The sequence below is a fragment of the Microtus ochrogaster genome, chromosome 18, assembly GCF_000317375.1.
Source record: "Microtus ochrogaster isolate Prairie Vole_2 chromosome 18, MicOch1.0, whole genome shotgun sequence".
Classification (NCBI taxonomy): Eukaryota; Metazoa; Chordata; class Mammalia; order Rodentia; family Cricetidae; genus Microtus; species Microtus ochrogaster.
Window position 1 is genome coordinate 48779340 of NC_022020.1, and position 22549 is coordinate 48801888.

Genomic DNA, 22549 nt, shown 5'->3' on the forward strand with positions numbered 1-22549 from the left:
GTGAGAGGGAGCTAGCCCAGGAGAGCAGAGGGGGAAACTGGTGCCTCGGGTTACCCTTTGTCAGTTGCATTCCAGAGCCGAGGACAGTCACACCAACATTTTACAACCAATCACCAAGGAGCAATGGTTCGGAAGAATCCCCCCTCCACATCCCCAGAAGCATGCAAAAACAACAAAACCGAGACAGGATACATACAATCAGCCCTCCCGAAATCATAAAACCAAGCCAGCATGCTTAACATGCAACCCCCGGGTCTCAGGGAAGCTGGGTTTTCCACTGTCACGGTTAAGATAAGAGCACGTAAGGGTAGCTGTAAACCCATATATTGTCATTTGATCCTAGATGATTTTCATATTCCAGAAAATTTTAGAAAACACGACATAAACAGATTGGCATTCTGATGCCACTAGGAAGTAGAGATTCAACTTTTCCACATATGGAAATATGAGGGCACAGGGTCCAATAAAGATCACCTCCTTTTCCCTCGAGGTAGAAATCTGAATTGTATAGGCAACACACACAAATGTAAAATTGGTGTTATTTCTGAATAACAAATCTGGGAGGTAAACGTCCTATGGTATGCTAAATGTATTTTATGGAAGTAGGGCATGAACTGATGATACTCAAAAGGATCAAAGCAAGCGCTGGTGGGTCCTTACTGAGCATGTCAGTTTGGGAGTCTAGCCACTTGTCTCTCAGGTTTAGGACATTAGAAAGCAAATTTGCATAATATAGTTTGCTTTAAAAGAAACCGAACTAATAAATACATCTTCAGGTTTAAGAACAGCATAGAATGGCTTCAAAAAAAAAAACACTTCAAGAAAAGTATTATACTATTATTGTTTTATAAAATGAAAGGATGCTAAACAGAATTTGTGAGCGTAGCAGGTGTGCATTGTATGACTTCCTTTGTTCTAAGGAAAAAGCAAACAGCTGGGAGGGAGAGAGGAAGGCTGAGAAAGGCAGGATTCACAGACTTTAAGAAGGGCCGGGAGGGGACCATTGATGTCTGACGCGGTGAGAAGAACTACTAACCCTACATTGGTCCCCTTGGGATGAAAGGCATCGGTGTCTTGTTGACGAGAGGAACATTCTGGGCATGCAAGTACAGGAAGCAAGACAGAGCAATCACGCTGTGAGCTGCTGAGTCCCTATTCTCAGGCAAAGCTATCTTAAGACTGCCATTTTGAAAAGAGATTATTTTAAAGTTCCAAACACTTGACCAAAGGCCAGTTTTGCCATCTCCTGTTTCAGAAAAGGGTTCCGACCCTTACTGAGTCCAGAAATAGAAGGGTTTTGCTGATCTCCCAAATTACGACATTGTATCTTTTACTTTCACCCAATTTGGAGGCTTGTCTAGGGAGCCAGGCCCCAAACTACATCGGCCAGAAGGAGAAAGTGCTTGGAAGTACACACAAAAAGTCTGAAGGTTCAGTTAATAGTCACCGCCACAAGTGTGTGCTTTTGAATTTATCTCCAAGTTTATCTTTATTGTTAGGGGAGTGAGATTCACTTTTTACCAGAAGGTCATTAAGCAAAACTGTATACATTCTTTTAAACAGAGAGTATTTCATTGGAGTGAATATCCTTAACTCGAATTTACAGCATTTTATAATTTGCCCTAAGTACACTGGGATACAGAGCCCCTTTACACCTTTATCGCCACTTATTCATCTTTAGCTTTGTTTTAAGTAACAAAAAGGGGTGGATAACTTGCAACCTTTCACTTTAATAATTTCTAAATTACAAATTTAGACATTCACATGGATTCATAGAGCAGAAAAGATAAAGTCCCTGCAGAAACAGCAACAGTGACTATTAATCAAAGCCAGTCTTCTGGAATGGAGAATGAAAGGCAGTCGGAAGGCTGGACTCTGAGGCCCTAGGTAGACCAGCAATACAGCTTCACCTGAGAGCTTCAGAGACACCCTGCATTTCAGGTTCTGTATGACCAGTGGGACCAGAATCAGCATGGAAACGAGATGGCAGGGAGAAGGCAAGGTGCACTCGTCTCTGTCACTATCCCAACTGTTTGCGTGAACTCAACGACCATCAGATCATAATGGCCCAAGAGTTTTAGAGCTCCCTCCGGGCTGAGTTTGGAAGGAAAAACATGCTACAAAATACAAGAAGGATACTTTGTTCCTTGTGGTTTTTAATAATGAAGCGAGTACGATATAGGCAGCTGACTGACATCCATTCTGTATTAGGTGATGAACAAGGGCGTTGTTAAACTTTATTGAGAAGCACTGTTGTGCTCTGGGCATCAGCAGCTAGGGAAGGAGATGTGCTGGATACAGGACATCTGTATCCACATTCAGAAACCGGAAACTAACGAGAAGCTGAAAGTGGGGACAGAACCAGAGGAGTCTTTTATAAGCTTATTTGGAAATTCTTACCAGCTTTCTGAGAAAGAATTATTATATATGCTTTACTCATTATGAACTGAGGCATGCAACCAGACGCCACCCTTTTAAGATGAGATGTAACTCACCCAAAACTACGAGGAGAGAAAGTACATGTATATCTGCATTTTCTCTTCCTATTTTTTATAATCTCTGGTGTCTACTTTTCAAAGTAGGAAAATGATAAGTAGTCTGGCTCCTAAGAACTCTTTTTTTTTTTTTGGAAAATTTAATGTTTTACATCCATATGATGCTTTCATTGTATGATTCATAGAACAGAGAAAATGTAGATAGGAGGATGTTTTGCTAAAGTTCTATGGAGCAGAGAGTCACACACTACACATCAGTAGAACATGAAATACCTTTGCAGCTCGGATTAAATACTGAAGAATAGTTTTGGGAAGTTTAATGACAGACTTTGGCAAGGCTAAAATGGCTGAGGCAAACTTCCCAATAGCTCTCTACAAAGAAGGACAAAGCAAGAGTAATTAGTAGGAAAAAAAAAAACCCAACGTTAACAATTTAATATATGACGTCATATGAGCTTGTCTCTACAATTAACACTGAGGTTAAAACATGCCACTCGCCGAAGCTGGAATAAAAATGTGCTGAGCTTGGAAGTTAGGAAGAAGAGCACACTCAGTTGCAGCATGTAGTTCATAAACACAGTCAAGATGGTCCACATTCTCTTCTTTGTTGTACGATGAGTGGTGGTTAACATAAAATTCATTAGCTAAAAAGTAAGGCTGTTAAGTCATTAGTACTGGCAAGCACCCCCATCCATGCACACAAACATGTTCCCAACACACAGAGGGGCAATGGAGCCAGGGAGGCAGCACCGCACTGAAGAAGCGCCACACGTCGCTTGGTCCTTCAATGTCATCAGGAAGACCAGGCATTTGGGCTTGCCCATTTATGAAGGCCCGTCTAGGGAGCAGTGTATGGCCTTGTCATAGGCAATCACAAAGTTTTCTGAGAACCTTTCTATACGATCTGTACTACGACACATGGGATATAACTGTCTCAGCCTGTGGTTCAGAGGTTAGAGAAATATGCAGAAAGAGTTCATGCCCTGTCCTCTGACAAGGCCTCATCTTTAAGAAGGATGGACTGCACCCTGCCGTGCCCCCAAACCCCCACTAACATTGTGCTGGCTGGTGAGTCAAAGCTGTGTTTGAGACAGCAGGTTCCTGAACAGAGAGAACTCAGCCGTAAAAATCAGAACCAGGATGGATGTTTATAGTTATTATTTAAATCATTCTGGTATCATTAGCAATATAAATGAAGTTAATTTTCAAAACCCAATACAACATTTAAGTAATTATTTCAAGGAGGAGCATGAATTTTATTACACAGTCAACTCGTTTACGCAGGGAGCTGCAAGCCTTGCATCCAAGCAATCCAAAGCAATGCTGAGGAAGTTGTCTACTTGCAAGAGAAATTTTTTTGGTTATTGTTGTTTGGGGCATCAAGAAAATGCTTGGATGTCAGGGATGACGTGCTGACCCGCACCGTTCACACGATGTGGTAGTTAGGGCATTCCTGAGAGCGAACAGTGCTGTAGTTTAATTAGAACTAGACAATTCCAGACGTCCATCAGAAGATTCTGAGAGCCATATCACAGGCTACAGAAGAGGTCATTTAGGCCTGCAAACAAGACTCGTTAATTTAAAAACCAAACCGCAGTGTTTCTAACCAGCAAAGGGTATCATCGTGCACATTCCTCTAGTTACCTGGAATGCTGACTTCCGCGGGGGTTCTTCATCTTCCTTCTTAAGTTCCTCTTCTTCCTCCTCTTCACTATCCGTTTCAAATAAATAATAGTCTCCGCTCCTGACCACTAAGCGAGACAAAATATTTGCTTACTTCTGGAAAGAAACATGAGAAACCTGGGGGCCTATTCATGAAATTTCCTCCCTAAAGACACATAGATGGCCCTCTAGAGGACCACATCCAGAGATGTTTGCAGGAGAAAACAGATGAAAAGAACCCATTTTATCTAGCGCAACATGGTGCTGGCGTGGCTGGGTCTACAGAGCATGAGGCCTTGTCTGTGCCATTTATGAGGCTGGCATTGACCTGGCAATTTCTTCCATCTTCATTTGCTTTATTGGGCTGAGTCCATTTGTTGTGCAGATGCCAAAATACTTGACAACTTTTGCTTCTCAATTCATTCATTTTGATCCCTTAGACAAAGGCCGAAGTGAAGTAGCAGATTTGGCACGGTCTGTCACAGACAAACCAACCAGGATGACACAGGACGGAGATGGGTGCCACCAGTCTCCACTTCACTTTATACTATGCAGACCTGGCTTGTCCACAACTGACACACGAGGCAACGTAAGACAAGACATTCAAAAGAGTTAAAAAAGAAACAAAATAAAATAAATGACGACGACAACAACAAACACATTGCCACAAGGAGGAAAAGGGTAGGTAACATCAACAATGAAAAACAAGACAACAGCATCTATTCTGACTGCTTCTACATGTAGCGAAGGGACTGACTGAGGAACAGCAGCCCTGGTCCATAGCATAAGGTTTGGTTCTGCCCTGCTTCTGGTCAACAAGCCATTCCCTGAGAGCATCACAAAATCCAAGGAGAACAGGAATGACCATCAGGTACAGAGCACAAACAGTATGGCCCTGCTTCTGCCTCATCTGACACTGGCCCTGCAAGAATATATTGTCTGTGTCAGGAATGGAAACAGAGAAATCAGAGATGTCTAGAGACTTAGAGAAATTTAGGAAATTCCATCTTTGTATGTTTGAAAACTTTTACATTTAATAGAGAGAAGAGACTCACTTCTGATGCTACAAGAACTGTACCATCAATGTGGGGAAGCATATTCAGGTTTTCTAATTGTAGCTGGGATTTCAAACTGCGGAGTCACCTCACGGGTGGTGATGTGATATCTTAAACTATGATTTGGTCATAGGAAACCTGGGCTTGTTTAAAACCAGTTGTGTGGATGTCACTAGCTACGGTTAAAAGCTGAACAATTTTGTCTACAGCATCAGATGACTCTGAGCCTTCATTCAAGAAGATGCAGAGTGAACGAGTTGGGCCTTATATCCTTGAACAGAAGCACTGTGATTTGTTACTCATGTTTTGAAGGAAAAAAAACCAGGCCCGGAGTATTGGATCCAGGCCTGAGGGAATCAATGCAATACAACATAACGTCATAATAAGCAAGAACAAACCAAAGTCACGGCATTACATTTGACAGTGAGGAAGACCATTAAAGTAATGCCTTCACGTAAGCTGAAAGATATTGCAGGGAAGTTTTGTGGACTCTACATCACATGGTCATTTGGGACAAACACAGGGCATTATAAGGTGGAACATTTTACCCTCATTATAGGCACTAAAGATCAACAATAGCTGAAGTTGTATTCAATCATACCTTCTATCATTTTTATTCATATGGTTGAGCCCAAATAATTTTTCTATCTCAAGCATTGATTTTATCATTAGTAATATCACCAATTTACTATGTAAGCAAGTGAAACTGGTAATCTGAAAAAAATGAAATACTCTTTTAAGTCTCTTAGTTCTTCAAAAAACTTTGTTGAAGCAATGCTAGGAAAATCACTTTTTTAGTGTGTGCTACTAGTGATAATTTAAGAAGTTCTTCCATGCACATTAGGGCAAATTGGAGACTTCTGCCCAGCCATAAATCACAGATGCTGGTGTCATTGGTAAATTGCTTAGTAGGAACTTAACTTTTAGAATCTCACCATTTGTGTCCACAGAAATGTGGCTCGTCAGATATTTATCAAGAAAGCAGAGTTAGCTACTGCCTAGGGTGGTGTGGAACTGACAGAGACACACGACCATGGGAAGAAGGAAGGTATTATTGAACAGCAATAATGCAGCCCGGTGTGTGTGCATAGGTTTGGAACTGGCAAATTCATCACCACAGCTTACATTGCCATCTTTGCTGCTGACCAACGATATCAACAAGCAGCAGCAGCAATGGACATCAGCATCTCTCAGAAGCTATTTGGAAACCCAGCCCAATCATTTTAACAGATCAGTCAATGGCTTCTAACAACATTCTTCCAGATCTAAAGATACTTTTTGGAACATCAAAGACTAAAAACAGTCAAGGGCATTCTTTCCCTTTTGTTCCTTTCAAATTTGGCAAAGAAAATATGTTATGCAGTAGTAACTTAGCACCACTTAGGACATGATTCCAAACCCTGTGTGACAGACGGCTCTGCATTAGTGCGCTGTAACACATTGTAACAAGGCACACGGAGTTGAACACCAGAAAAGTCTGATATAATGAGGGTGAAATGAATTGGAAAAAAAAAACTTAAGGTCATTAAACCATTACAGAGAGTTATTACCAATGTGTACTGTGATTATCAAAGACCATATCCAATTCTTTTTGAAATAATTTAGATGCCAAAGGGGAGAAACCACCTCAGTGGCCACAGTGGGAATTTAGCCTGCTGAAGGACAAACATTCAACATGATGTGATTGGATAGGTCACTCTAAACCAGCAAAGGCCCTTTAAAAACAAAAAAGTAGGCACAGTTTACTTGTGACTTGATAGACTTGGTATTCAGTGCTCTCCACGTGTTGTTAACTTGACTGATGAGCCAATGAATCACAGAGGAGCCACACTGGGTTTCAACTTGAACCTTTGTCTTTGAACTTGGGCATAAAATTAAATGGAATTCTTTGTAACTCTCTCTCTTTCTCTCTCTCTCTCTTTCCTTCTCTCTCTCTCTCTCTCTCTCTCTCTCTCTCTCTCTATTTTTAACTGTACTGTTGAAATTCAACATTACGGATGAAATCTAATTAAATACAAAGATGCTAAGCGAATTTCAAATTTCATGCCATTTAAATCAGTTTGCCGATTTTAGCCCATTGCAGGTCACTGTGACTCTCATAATTCAGGTGGCAAACGGAGATTTCCTTAGTTTTCTAAAGGTTTCCTACGAGCAGCGTTGTTCTCAGCCATGTGTGACTTCCTTCATCTGGTTATAGCAGTTGCAGCTGTGGCTGGGCGGTGGAAGACAAAAAAGGCTTAAGATACTACACATTATTTTTAAAATAATAATCATCCACTCTTCTAGCACATCTAAGGAATCCAGAAAGACTAGATTATAGTGGGCCATTCGTCATTCCATTGTAGAGCCATTGGCCAGTATTGGCTTGTTTTAAACTAAACAGAACAAATACGCCCAATGGTGTTTATACCCACATATCCCATTTTTATCATTAGGAGGAAAATGCATTGCAGTTTATGTAGCTAGCAGACTCTGTTTTCCTGGTTTTGCTATTAGTTGGTCATATCTGAGGCTGGTCTGCACTCTGGGCCTGGGTGTTTGGGATATTGGCTATTGCAGAACCATTTTGAGGTTGGGAGAGGTTAAAGTGCAAAGTGAGCGCATTTTAGGTTATCCCCCATCTTTAGACTAAACACACTCTGAAACTCTTAAATGTGAAGGAAATCCCAGTTCTGGGAAAATAGAGAGGGAGGGTCAATGACATCCACGCCAAGGGCCTAACAAAGACGGCCACAGACACTTAGAGGAGAGCAATCATCTTTCTTGAGTCCTGGCACCAGACAGATTTATCCTTAAGGGCTTTAAAACACACAGTGGATAGAAGCAGAACTCTGGGGATTTAGTTAACAACTCAGTTCTTTGTTTTCTGAGGTAATACTCTCTTGATCACAACTTTGGCTTCCTTCAGCCAACATGCTAATTTCTCAGGAAGAATTGATCCGTGGGGCCTAGAGGCTCATTAGCACTGTGGTGTTCTTACACTCTGACCCCCTATCAAGTCACAAGGATCAAACCATGCATGGGGCACACAGGTCATGGGGAGCCTGAATTCTGGTCAAGGATATAAGGGTTAGAATTGATGACATCGGAAGAGGATCAAGAAAACCTACTGGAAGCATGATCAACCCAAGGCCGCCACCACTGCTTTTTTTTGCCCTTGGCTTTCTGTTTGTCTGCTTCTCCTAAAATGAAATATGTCCAGACATTAATTCTTAGGAAGTGAGCACACACGCTTTGAAAACCACGTTTTAAAAATTCAATTGCAAAAACACATCAGAGGGCAGGAAAAGGAAGTTTACTAACTACAAAAGTACTCATGTACTAGCAGTCTGCTGCAAACGCTGAATGCTCTTAACTGTATGCTACATGTTCACTTTCTTCCTAGGATCTGAGGGCATACGTAAAGAAACATTTAAAAAGAAGTATTCTTAGCCAAAAATGTGCCTTGCACTGATTTTTTTTTCAGTAAATTAGCATGAGAGACTTATTGCCCATTTCAAAGAACCACATAGTGGCAAATAAGTCATTGAAATGTAAACCAAGAACAAGGAATAGGACTTTTTCTTTTGATTAATTTAGCATGACTGGACTGAAGTTGTTGCGAATGAAGAGATTCTAGGAACTGGAAAGAGACCATGCATTGTTTTTCTATTCCCTTCAGCAGGAAAGCATGCAGGCTGCTACAACCAGACTGTTAGCGCTGCAATTGGCTAAATATATAATTAAATAGAATACATTCTATGTTTCTCAGTAAATTTCATTGAAATGCGTAACAGCTGATGTGTGAACTATGAATATGCACTAGTGACATAAAATATGCATGCATTTTTTTCATTCCCACATTAGATTTACAGAAACCAACCGCAGCATACCTAAAACCTATTCCCTAAAGGAGCAAATTAAGCAAAAATCATGCCAATCTCATAAGGAACATGTCTGTGACCTAAACCAGACAGTGTTCATTCAAGGTATCGTGTTGAAGAGTAGATGCTTGCAAAATCATTCATTCACTAAATATGCCCCAAGGAACATATCTGCTCACGATGGGGGAGTGAAACACAGCAAGACAACTACCAGAATGAAAATGAGCAGGATTTTACAGCCCTACCAAGAGCATGCTCCTATCAGATGTCAAAGCACTCGAGGAGAGGAAAACGTGACATACTTTCATCATCTTCTTCTGAGAGTTTCTGGATGTCCTGGCCTTCCCCTGACTCCTGGGTCAAGCTCAGCATCCTCTCCTTACCCTTTTTGTACTTTTGTTGCCGGGCTTTGATGCGATCCATCCTACAAATAAGGCAGCGTTAGTAACAGTAAGAGCGCATGCACAGTTATTCCACGGTCAGCTCTCTGTGGATGCATATTGTTCTCCAAATATCTGAATCCATGAGCAAAGTGGTCAGCTTTGAAGTACTTAAGGGTTATGAGATAATTGCTTATTAACCACAAATATCTCTCACACACATACATGAGTCCATGCTACTCTATGTTGCATAGATACTGGAGTTAGTAATACAATCAATAGTCATGATGCTAAGGTTTAGCATGAAGCCCTTGATACCTGTTCTCATTTTGCATCATTGCCAGTCTGAACACAGTGTATTATAACCAAAGGCTTTACATCATTTTTTTCTATTTTGTTCATTTTATGTGAACAGGTGTTTTGTCTCCATGCATGTGTGTATGTGCACCATGTACATGCCTGGTGGCTGCAGAGGCCAGGGAAGGGTATTGGATTATTCGAAGCTGGAGTATAGATCTCTCCTGCCCCAGCTTTGCATTCTTAACCAAAATGCAAATGAAGAGTCATGTCTCACGGAAAGTGAGAACACATTGCAAATGTGGCCCTGAGTTTGTTCCTTCTAAGTCTGGAGCTAGAGGAATAATAATGATTGCAGCACACTGCATATACATTCCAATTTCATATACATCTTAGGTCTTTGTGCACATAACCATGCTACGGAATAATTTACACAAGGAAACACCCTTTAAGGGAAGGGAATTAAGGACCGAGGTCACGATGGAATGCAGTTGCTCTTCTCAATTCAGGGGGCTTTCCTGGAAGGGTGGGACAAGGCTTCGACTTCCTTGACAAAGTTGTCTGGGGTTCCAATCCTATGGTTATTAGAGTTTAAACACTAATACTCAAAATGCAGGTGTGTGCCAGTCCTTAGAAGTTCTAGCCATCGTTAGAAATTTCCAAATGGGACAAGGGTGGTAAGAAAAGCGTTGTATCACATCAGGAAGAGCTGGTCATACCAGTGCTGTTCTGGTTACCGTAGACCCTACATATCAGAGCTCATTCTCCTGAGCATGTACTGTACTGGTGTAAAGGATGCCTCTGAAGCTGGCTCCGTAGTTAGTTCCTGGATCCAGAAATGCAACGAACCTTCCTGGTACTTGGCTCTGAGCCACGCCTCTTTCATTAATTTCTCAATCCTTATAACAGCTCGGAAGGGACAACTGTGCGCCCTGACTGAATGAACCAGGTGGAGTTTCAGAGAACTTCAATGACCAGCTCGGGACACTGAACAAAGTCACTGAATCTGTGGCAGCTCCCTGCTGTTTTCCAAGAGGGTCCCCTTCCCAGATCCTGCAGCTACCATCCTGCTAAACTGCTCTCATCTTCAGAGTGGCAGTCTTAGTACCTGACCTGACAGAGTCATCGGCACTCAAAATACAGGGGTGAACCAGTCCTTCAAAGTCTCCTTCGTTGTTAGAAATGGATATATTTTCTCAGGGGTCTGAAATCCCAAGAGCCAAGTTGACTACTTCCATACAAACTGGAAAGAGGCAGAGATCACAGCGAAGAGAGTGCTTACTGTCTCTTTAGCTGATCCATGGACTTTTTCTCTTCCTCAATTCTTGCCTTTACAGCTTTCACAATCGTAGCCTGGAAAAGTTCGGCCCCTCTGAAATAAAATTGGAAACACAGAACACATCAGTATTCTTGTGGCCGTTCATCTCTTCCTGAAAATGACCATTACGGATCAGAGGTCATGGTGACCCTTTTCTGGGGCCAAGAGAAGTTTCCTGGCTGACATCACCCACTCCTCGATACCCTTTATGAGTGATTGAACAAGGAGTAAGCGGGTTCTCTCTCAGCCTGGGCAGCCAGTGGAGAGAAAATGGGTTGCTTTTCCAACACGACATGACGTCAGCTGAGGGCCACGTGACATTATCAGTTGACTTTCCTTTCACTTCTAGTAATGTACTTCAAGCTTCTAGACCTCCTAGAGCAGCGGTTCTCAATGCTGTGACCACCCCTTCCTGATGCTGTGACCATTCAATGGAACTCCTCACGTTGTGGTGACCCCAACTGTGAAATCTGTTTCACTGCTACTTCGTAATGGTATTCGTAATGGTTAGGAATTGTAATGTAAACATCTGATACGCAGGATGGTCTTAGGTGACCCCTAAAAAACAGCTGTTCGAACCCCAAGGGGTTATGACCCACAGGTTGAGAACCACTGTCCTAGGAGGCATTGTCTGAATATCTGGAACATGTTGAAATCCTTGTGCCCAAGTGACAGCATTGGGAAGTAGAGCCTTGCAAGATGACTAAGCTATGAATGGTTTAGATAAGGCCCAGGAAGTCTCTTATTCTTTCTACATAGTGGACTGGCTATAGGCTCTCACGAGAGACCCAAACCAATGGCACCTCAATACTTGTCTTCTAGCTACCAGAATAGCTGGGGACACATTTACAGTGTGTGGAGTCTGCCTGCCATACCATGCTTTTGTCATGGTAGCCCCCAAAAGCCAAAGACAATTCTATCCAACTCTGCCATTTCTGAACAGTAAATAATAATCATACTCATAAATTACAGGATTAATATTTGAAGCTAAATAAGGTCACTGTTCACCTATGTAACGAAGGTAGAACATGCCACAAGGCTCCCTGAATTTAAGGTAGGTTCTTACTATATCCTTTCTCTATGTGGCTCCAACTTAGCTGACAAAGGCTGGCGTCACACTCATATAAATAAACTTCCTGGAAGGGGAGGAGATGAAATCTAGAGAAACTGGTGTCCTAATCACCTATGTGGATATGTATGAGCCTCAAGTTCAAAGACGGCATATGGCAATTTCATAAGGGAAATTAACCTAATGCTTGCCAGGGAGCGAGCGTTATGGATCCTATGCTGTCTGAGCAAGGCTGGCGGCTCCAGACAAATGAGTGCACGCTCAGTCACTGCCCCCTCCACGCAGTGGCGCGCCGGTGGGCGGCCAGTACCCTCCACAGCCTTTTCTAAATCTAAGAGAGGGCAAAAGCTGGAGGAGGAACGGAGTCCAAGGAGAAGAATGTGGTAACGTGAAGAGTCCCAGAGAAGAAGCTCAGGTGAGGTGTGGGAGAGACAAAAAGGAAGTGAAGACAGGCAGGAGAAGGTGGAGGATCAGAGGGGCGCTGGGTCCTGTGCTCAGCGTCTGAGCTTTCTGGGGAACCACCCAACTGCTCTCATAAAGGCTGTACTAATGTATGTTCTCGCTAATAGTGTGTAAGGCTTTCTTCCTTACTAACCATTCTCACGTGCACTGAGTTTTTAGATTTTCAATCTTAGGCATTTTCAGAGGAGTGAAATGATGCCAAATTGCAGGTTTTTTTTTTTTTAAATTTACGTTTTGCTGATGAGTTGTGTTGTTAAGAGATAGTTCATATACTTTTAGGACATCTGTGTATGTTCTTCCTTTTCACCCTCCCCTCCCCTTTTTGTGACGTGGAGGGTCAAATGTGCTCTGCTACTGAGCTACATCCCAACCCCTGCTCTGGTGTTTTCTACTGTGACATGTCCACTTAGTTCATTTACCCTCTGTGTTAGTGCTGGTCACCGAGTTCCTTGTTAGGACTCTAGTTTAGATGCAAAGGGACGAGTGTCAAGTGCTTTAGGGACTTTAAATTTTCTTGTGGGTTTTCTGAGCAACGTGAGATAGTGAGCACTATCGCGTTCAGGCGAGTTGTCGGTGAAGGTCGCCTAACCCACCTGGATGCCAGGATCTGGGAGGCTTTGATGTCAGCCACGACGTGCAGGAAGTAGTAACTCATGAAGACTCTTCTCTGAAGCAGGAGGAAGGCAAAGCAGATGCTGTCCCAGATGATTCCCGCCTCCCCGCTGGGCAGCTTGCATTTGGAGTCATCCTCAGCTGTGGCATCAAGCAGGGGAGAACCCAAGAGAAAATGAACACCCGTGTGCACGGCTGTTGCGTGAAGTCTACAGAGCCGGGCTCGGGAAATCCCACCGGCACAAGCGTGGAATTCCAATGGGCTGATTTACTTATGAGCTGAGCACTTCCCAAGCAGAATTTTATGCCTTGAGTCTGATTATCAGCATGAGGGGGCTCCAGCAAACTGCCGGCCCTGTGAGGTTAGGGAATCCCTGAACATCCTTCCTTCAAGGACTTCCCCCAAACAATGGCTCAAGGGTAGATGGAATGCTCTAATGGAGAAAAGTCCTATCCAGGGTCAACAGGCTTGATAGTCTATTAGCAGGCTGTGGCAGCACATTTACACAAATTGGCCATTTCCAGATAATGGTTTAATCCTCTGCAGAGTACGGCCTGAGGTAGAAGCCACAGGCAACATGTACATTATATCTAAGTAACCTTCTGAGCATCATAGAAGCACACAGCTGACACAACCTGTGATTCCGAGCTTGAGGCAGGTGACAGAAATTGCATTTCCCATTGTCTCTATGGGGGAAATCCTCCCAGATACCCCAGGACTCTTCCCCGTTGGCTTTCTGTGCCTTAAGTCACCCCCAACCCTTCTCGGCTTCTTTAAGAGACAAGTTCTGGGAGCCTGAGGCACCAGAGGACTGACCGGTCTAACTGGAGCAGCTGCAGCCTAGAGGAGGCAGCAGGAATTGTTTTTAACCCTCCCGGAAAAGCACGCGGAGACACCGGTCCTGCACCAGTGTGGCAGGGTGTTGGGGGAGCACCTTCTGTTCTAAGCCAGGCATCAGCCAGTATAGCTTCACAGCCTCCGTCTCAGGGTGGAACTGATTCTGACTTTTATCTCATTTCTCTGTGCTCTCCCTTTTCCACATTCCTTCCCCCCAAGGGTCCCCTCATACTTACGCATTTTATAGCCTTTCACTGTGCAGGCCAGACTGAACGCTTGGATCAGCCAGCAGCTGTTTCTCACTAGCGCACCGATGTAGCCACAGGCTCCTATCTGAAAGACGGAAGGAGGGAGGCAAACCTCAAGCTCTGAATCCAGAAAACAAATCTGATGTCTAACAAACCCAGTGTGCAAGAACTCACTAGAACCAATGCCAGCTCTTCCATAAGGGGCCTGCAGTATCTAAAACACCAGTCTCCACGTCTCTGGCATATAGGAAGCATTAGCTGTTCAGAGAGCAAAGTAAGTTCAGGGGGAGTTCTTCCCTGTGGGAATGGGAAGGATCTCCACTGTAATGCTTCTGTACTAGAAGCACTGCTTTTTACAAAGAGAACCAGACCACTGTAGAACATGCCTTGACCCTATGGGCCTGCACTAAGACAAGAACTATAATTTGGGTAAAATTATTTTCTCAGAGGTCACATGACTCAAACATGTACTGATCCCCAGAAGATCACTCCAGATCTAAGCTGATACACTGCCCTCCCACTCACAGGTCCAACATCCTAGGAGCCAACCTCGAATAGAAGATATTTGGCGTGGGAGAGGACCTGTATTGAACCTATACACACTTTTCACTGTCATTATCCCCGAAACAGTGTAGTAGCGCATTATTTGTGTATCAGGTACTTGGAGTGTGTATTTATGCTATTTGGAGAAGATGTAAAACACACAGGAGGATGTGTGTGGGCTCTATGCGAAGATTGTGCAATATGAGGAAGCTGAAGGTCTGGGAGTTCATGGAAGTTCCAGAGGACATCTCAATTTGTCTCACATTCTACCATTCTTTCTAGGCGAGAGAGTTCCTTCTTGATGTACGTGATAAGACAAGACATCCAGTGACCCCAGCACAGTCATAAAAGGGCCACTTCAGAGTGACACGATGGGAGATGGAAGCTTATTCCTAAGGAAGGATGGGATTTTAAGCAGCAAACCATTTTAGATTTTGTTTGTTGAATGTGTCACCTTCAGTTGCGTGACCCTGAAATGGGAGAAAGGAGTGGAAAAGATTCTGTGTGAAGTGGGAAAACCAGCAGCAGCAAGTGGGCGCTGAAGCCTGAATTGGTGGTGTCTTGGCTGTGGCTTTTGAGACTCGTGTGAGGGTACAAGGCTTTTAGGAACCACCGAGTGGGCTGTTTATTCTTACACTGGAACCATAAGTGTGTTATGTAGTGGGAGCCACTCACCGACAGTATGTTTTTCATGGTAATCACAAACACATTGTAGGCAATCAGCCAGTCCCAGTAGCGGAGGATGCTCTTGATGGGTTTCAGTAGCAAATCACCCCCAAAGAGCAGGAAATAGAAACAGGCCACCAGGTAACCCATGCAAAATATGCTGATCCTGGTTGTCCCTGTGATGAAGATGATGGTGAGGACGAACCAGAAGAGGTAGCTGAAGATGATCACTTTGGACATGTCCAAGTAAGATCTGGAAGACACACCCGAGCGATACAAAGGTAATTGCTACACAAAGAAAATCAAGACTTCTTCTTTAGGGGCAGAGAACTTTGTATTTTGCAAAATGTGTGCCAAGGCTTCTGCATACCACTGCCTGCTGCATAAGAAAGCCCTGTATAACTAGTACTAGACTAATAGATAAGTTGAGAAAAAACATCATGTATAAGTATGCTTCTCATCATCTCATTTGTGATCAATTTCTCACAAAATAAGAACATTTTCTGGGCAGGGTGGTGGCGGCGCATGCCTTTAATCCCAGCACTCAGAAGGCAGAGGCATGTGGATTTCTGTGAGTTTGAGTCCAGCCTGGTCTACATAGTGAGTTGCAGGACAGCCAAGACTGTGACACTGAGAAACCCTGTCTCAAAAAACAAAACCACAGCAATAACAAACCCCCCAGGACATTTTCTGCCTACCTCTTGAATATTCAAAATTTTCTTTGTCTTTCTATGGTAGGCATGAATAATTAATTACAAGGCTAAAAACATTCCAAGATATAGGTGTTTCTTGGCTAACAGGAAGGTGAGCAATGGATTACTTTCAAGGAACTAAAAGTTTATGTTATTATATTACAAAAAGTACATACTTCATACAAAGTAGAAGTAAAAACAATCCCTCCTCATCAATGGAAGAACAACTCTCATATTCTGTGTCTGGATGTCACTGGGTCAGTTCAAGGCTCTCTGGGGCCCTGTCCATTCACACCAGCTTTAATGATGCAAGGTGAGACCAGAGTACGGGTCCCAGACTTTTCTACAATAATTGGCAGCTCTGGAAGCTCCCAGAACTTGGGTCATCTGCGGGTGGCAGGTGGTACAGATGCTGGCAGAGCTCAACTCTGCTTGACCACAGCTTCTCTGAGGGTTTGCTCTGGAAGTTTTCCTCTGGGGTTTTAGGAAAAGGATCAGAGAGTAAATTCTAGATTCACTCTTTCTTTAACGGGCTGCGTCTCTGCAGGAGGTTAATTAATCATCTCTGTAAAGTGTACTCTGTCCTTAGCCTTGCCAGCAGCACTGGGAAGCAAGACGTATCTTAATGCATTTATCAAATAAGTGAACTTTTGATACTTACTAATTTTAAGAGGATAACAAAAATTCTATTTTTTTCTGAAATTCCAATTATAATTCTTTAATTTTCTAAACAAAGCAGGAGAGCCATTCTTGAGATGAGATAAACCTAATAGTTTGTTGTAGATACAGCAGAATGTGACAGCTTGTGCCCCATCAGAGGTGGCTGGAGATGTCACTCTGTCTGGTATGGGGCAATATAAGTAAGGTACTTGGAGTGGAGTCTGGCACCTAAAACAGCTGGGTAATGGAAGCTAGTTAAGTTATGCATGTACTATATAGACTCAGGACTATGCAGAAATATAGACAACCCCCCCCAAACAAGCAAACAAACAAAACCAAACAGTTAGAAGGACCTTTGCCCCTTACATTTACACTTTAGAAAAGCAGACAGGTTCTTAAAATGACAACCCCAGGGAGTCAGTGACACCTGTCACTCTTCTCTGAAGGCAGATGCTGGGGTGCCACACAGGTGTCCTGTGTACTCCCAGGGCAATCCCTCTGCCTCTGTCCATGTCTTTCCAGCAGTGGGAGAGGGCAGACACTAAGCCATGAACCCCAGAGGCTAGAGGATCAGGCCTAGCCAGATCCCACAGTGCTCTTAGGTCCCTATACCATGTCGAAGGTGAATCTAAAAGGCTTTCTAGGATGAGGATAGAAGGGGAGCTTGACATCAGGCAGGACATGGATGAAACTAAGTCTGGAAAGCCCAAGATGCAGAAAGATTGCACCATGAGAGACTGAGCTGGGCTTGTGGAAAAAGCTCCCAGGAGAAGCTCAGGAAGGCAAGGCTGAGTGTCCCCTGGCTGGAAAGAGGGGGAGGGCAGACAGAGTGCTGTAAAGGGAGCTCACACAGGGCTCAGGAAGATGCGACATAAGGACAAAACCACACAGGGCGGCTCTGGGGGCTTCACTCCTGGGGCTCCTGAACACACAGGTGAGGAGGGGGAAAGACAGGAGCGGTGAGGAGGGACTGGGATGAGGGGCGAGGAAGACAGAAGAAGGGAGGAGCAGGTCTGATAAAGAGGCAGTGTGATGAGAGGGCATAGTGAGTATAGGGCAGTGAGGAGGGACAGGGATAAGGAGCGGGGTCAATTAGGAGGGATGGGTGAGGAGGGGACGATAAAGACAAGAGATGAGAAGAAGAGGTAATGAGGAGGGGCACGGATGAAGGTATGATGATGAGGTGTAAGGAAGAGGAGGTGAAGAGGAGGGGCAAGGATGAGGAAGCATGGTGGAGATGAGGGAGGGTCGAGATGAGGAGAGATAAGTAGTAAAAGAGAGAGGCGGAGGAGAGAGAGGGCTGATGAAGGGTCAAGTGGATGGAGAGCAAAAATGGGGAGAGGGGAGGAGGGCAGAGGGCAGGGGAGGGGTGGAGAGAGCTCTTGCTGGAGAGCTGCCTACGGTATTGTTGGGATAAGACAGTTTCTGTTGGAAGGGACTGGGGCCATGCAAGGCATTCGGCAGGGACTAGAGGGACACAAGGGCATAAGACAGAGGCTAATCTACTTCCCTGGTGCCACGCTGACAGAACTGCAGTTAAAGGGCAGTTTGAATGACCATGCACACAAAGACTGCCTATCAGGAGGTGACGCTGCTGTTACCTGCAATGAATGAAATCTGGCACAGGGTTATGCTGGCTGAATGAGGCTGCGTCGAGGTTCATGCAGATCTCAACATTGTCCCCCGCCATGATGCGCACAGCTGCCTTGTTTTCATCCTCAAAGATCTGCCGTTGCAAGGAGGCACACAGGAGCAGCATGAAGTCATCTGACAAGACAGAAGCAGCCACTCCTCAGGTTCTAAAAGGCCACACACGGTCACCACATGGCACATGTGAGCCTTAGCAAACAAGTGAGCTGTGTCCCCAAAGAGCATAGTAGCTTCTAAGGTTGGGGCCAAGTCCCCATTTTCTGACATAGTATAGGGACAGCAGAGGGAGTATAAGGTCTGGGGGGCTGGCAATGGTGGCATCTGGGTGTTGTCATGTCCAAATGCTAGGTGCCTGCCTCCATGAATCTTGGAGTGTGGTGCACTTTGCACCTCCCGATGCTGAGAAAGCTGTTGGAACGTGGGCACATCTTTCCACGGGAGTTAGAGATGGACATTTCTGCTCTTTCCTCTCACCAGTTGCTTTGCCTTTGCAACCAGACTTTTCTTGGGGCTCACACTGAGCAGATGTGAGCAGGCAAATGTAGTAGACAGCTCATAGAAAGAACATGGGCACGGCTTTGAGTTGTCACAGCAGAGCTCCTGGCCAGGTCTCTGGAATGCTCCCAAGGCACAGGCAGCTTCCTTGTCTTTAAAATGACCCCGAACCTTCTGTAGTAGGGAAGTCACTCTGGAATTCTCCATGGCACTGTCAATCCCGAGTGTTTTGGAAGTGCTGCTCCAACCATCCATTTCCAGCGATCCTGGAAGGTTTTGCATGAAGCTCTCCTGTGATTGACATCTGTGGGCTCCCTGGTGCTGCCACAACCCTGTCTCTCATTTTGGTCTTCCTGCCATAGTAACTGGAAATGGACTCAATTTGCAAAGCTCTCTCTCTAGTCTATCTTTGAGTGGGAGAGGTGTTGGGAAGTGAATAAACTTTGATGTTGATCTATTCATTTTGCAAATGGAAGGAACAAGTAGGCACTATTGGTCACTTTGCATATAAATACATAAGATAAGCTTCATACACTTATAAAGTTCAGCAGAGGAACTAAAGGCGAAAACGTCTAACACATGAAAAATAATGAATAAATATAAGCCCAAATACCTACGTCTGGTGGTCCTACAAGCAGAAACACAGACAAGAAACACTTACAGACAAGAAACACTTACAGACAAGAAACACAGGGTTGGGCCGCACGATGAAATCCGGGAAGTACAGCCACTTGATGATGTTATCATTGAAGTGGGCACCCTTGAATCTCCATGGGTAATCTGCGGGGGGCAGGAATGAGCAGGCACAATCAGTTCCCTGGCGCATCTCTACCTTCTCCACTGTGCACAGCCTATGGCTGGGATCAGGGCAGACTCCCTGGGCAGAGTGCTCACCTCGGCAGGGGGCAGGTGGGATGCCGATGCAGACAAAGTACTGGAAGGTGATGATGCAAGCCAGAAAGCAGCAGTACTTGGGCCAGACCTCCGCGATGGCTTTTCTTCTGCGTCGATACAAGACACCGATCAGCCAGCAGGCATGAATCATGGCATAGAAATCCATCCGCTGTCCAATCACATTCACCGACATTAGGAAACAGGTCTGTGTAAGGATGGTTAGGAGACAAGAAAGATTGGGTTTATCAGACATGGAAGGGACACCAGAGACCAGGATTTCTCAGTCTGTCTGCACATGCACAGGTCCCCCAGGAGTGTCATTGTTGAGTGTCTTTTAGCACGAAGATGGAAATATTTGCTGGATGATTACCTCTGAGAGAACTGACTGTGCCTTTCATAGTAATGGCTTCAGCAGTGGCAAAAATGGTAGGTATGATGTCCTGGTTAAAATACCACCATTGCAAATTCATTCCATCAATTCCATTATAGATTATCATGATAGAATCCCACTCTTCTGCTCAGCTTACTACTATTCTCTCATCACCATTTCAGGTCACAGGAGTCTCCCTCACAGTTTATACATTCAAAATGCACATGGGGACAGGAAATCCATTCTATTCTTATTAAGAAATGACAGTTCAGATGTGCTTAGATGGCTCTGGAGACCTAGGGAGCACATGCATTATTATAAAGCGGGGTACTGACTCCTGGCTTTTGAAAACTCCAACTTAAGCTAAGCGGACTCATCAGCTTCAGTGGCTTTGTGAACCAACAGGAATGTGTCACAACTTCAGTGACCAACCAGTCCAAAGAAACTATTTAAATTCTTATAAAAAAATAGCAAACACACGAGCAAGAAAACTCACCTCTAGGCCGAACTTGTAGAAGAAGTAGTTTATAAAATATTTGGCACAATTGATAAGTCCATCATCTAGGTGTAATCTTGTGATGTCATGAAATATAGTTTTGGACACTGGCGCGGTCAGTTTGTTTCGGCCTCGATAGTACTCCTGATGGCGGTAAATGGTGACTTCAAAGGCCAAGATTGCCAACATCAGGAGGTTATTCTACAAGCAGAAAGGGAGAAAGCACATCTATGTATCCCAAAGGCCTCGTGATTTGGTACTTCGGAACAAATACAGGAAATCACCATATTCAAGTCTGGATGTCTAAAAAGCAATGTCATATTAGATCTCACTGTATTCAGTGTAGCATTGAGCCTATTTCTCTGTCTTACTTACTGAGGACCTAACTTCCTTGTGAAATGGGAACTGCTGTGGTCGTAGGATCTAGCCTCTCTGGACATAAGACTGTGGTTGTTTCTTTTCCTTGCTTGGTAAGTATATGATATATGCCAAGGGAACAGCATCCAGAGATCCTAGAGGAGGCTAGTCTGACCTTGGTTGCAACCCTTACATGCAACATATTACAGGGATATCTGGGAAAGTCACTGAGCTGGGGAACAGGATGACAGAGATTGAATTTAACACCTCTGTCCTCTGTCCAGAGAGAGGGACAGAGCTTGCTGAGAAGCAAGCTCAAGATGGAAAAGTCCTTGTCATAACAATAGTCACAACAAGAGGGTAGCTACATAGATGGCAGAGGCCATCTCTCAGACTTTCCAAATATCAGTTTGTCTTAACGTGACAGCTATTTGGACAGTAACTGTTAGAGAAGATCTAGAAATTACACAATATGGTGTTTAATACATTTAAAACCCTCAGGTGTAAAGATTTCATCTTTACGGGTCTTGTCAGCAGTTAGGATAATGGTTAAAGCTGCTTGAGTTATTCATCAAAATGAAATGTACAGGAATGTATAAGAATCTAAACGGTTTTTATTTCATTAAGTCTCAATGATTATTTTCGATCAAAATATGCTATATTACTTTGTAATGTAAGTATGTATTCTTTATTAAGTGTTCAAGAATCAGAAATTAACAGCAAGTATTTTTTGTAATGCTGTTATATCTCCTTCTTAGAAATAATTACTATTAACAGTCTGGTAGATTTTTATCTAGCGCTTTTCTTTATTTCTAGAAAAGGTTACAATGTGTACAGTGTTAAAATTTTTTCCTTTTTCAAACACTTAACAATGTACTTTGGACTTGCTTCAGGTGTGATGTGCCTACCAACTTTGTCCTTTAACAGTTATATGAGGAGTTGTTGCTGAAGGTGTTGGGTATTTCAATGTACTGAGCTCAGGCTGCTAAGTTGATTTCTTTCAGCACAAAACAACACTGTATAATACTAATTTTAATGTCTAGTCATTTTTGAGACAAAGTTACCATTGGAGGGGCTAGGAAGCATCTAATGGGGGAAGGTCACAAGCTATAGAGGCCCAGAGGCCCAGATGAGACATAAGAAAGCCTTACCCTCAGGTAGACGAGCAAAGGGGAGGACTTCCTCAGGCCGACCCACTCGGTGGGATCAACAGGGGCACTGTAGAGAAGAGACTTGTTCAGCTCATTAAGGGGTATGTTGGTTTGATTTTCATTGGGCTGAAAAAAGAAAAAGTGGAATGACAACAGCTTATGAGATTGACAGTGTTCAGAGTCACCCCCTTCAGCCTTGATCAAAGGGAGTTCTGTGGGGTAGGGAGGGGAGGACCCATTTCACTTGGGGAGGAGTCTCAGGTTAAGAGCAGCTTT

At 43.8% G+C, this 22549-nt stretch overlaps 1 protein-coding gene across 1 annotated transcript in view; it reads right to left on the reverse strand.

Annotated features, from left to right (window-relative positions):
* Positions 1–22549, reverse strand: part of Piezo2 (piezo type mechanosensitive ion channel component 2) — a 354156-nt gene that overhangs the window by 43894 nt on the left and 287713 nt on the right. The window contains exons 22-34 of the mRNA XM_026783664.1: positions 22274–22399; positions 20766–20966; positions 19900–20104; positions 19684–19785; positions 18462–18627; positions 15518–15761; positions 14288–14384; positions 13195–13354; positions 11035–11124; positions 9378–9499; positions 8323–8394; positions 4140–4246; positions 2769–2867 (exon numbers count right to left, since the gene is read on the reverse strand). Of these exons, the coding sequence (XP_026639465.1) occupies positions 2769–2867; positions 4140–4246; positions 8323–8394; positions 9378–9499; positions 11035–11124; positions 13195–13354; positions 14288–14384; positions 15518–15761; positions 18462–18627; positions 19684–19785; positions 19900–20104; positions 20766–20966; positions 22274–22399 (1791 nt within the window). The remainder of the gene's footprint in view (positions 1–2768; positions 2868–4139; positions 4247–8322; positions 8395–9377; positions 9500–11034; positions 11125–13194; positions 13355–14287; positions 14385–15517; positions 15762–18461; positions 18628–19683; positions 19786–19899; positions 20105–20765; positions 20967–22273; positions 22400–22549) is intronic.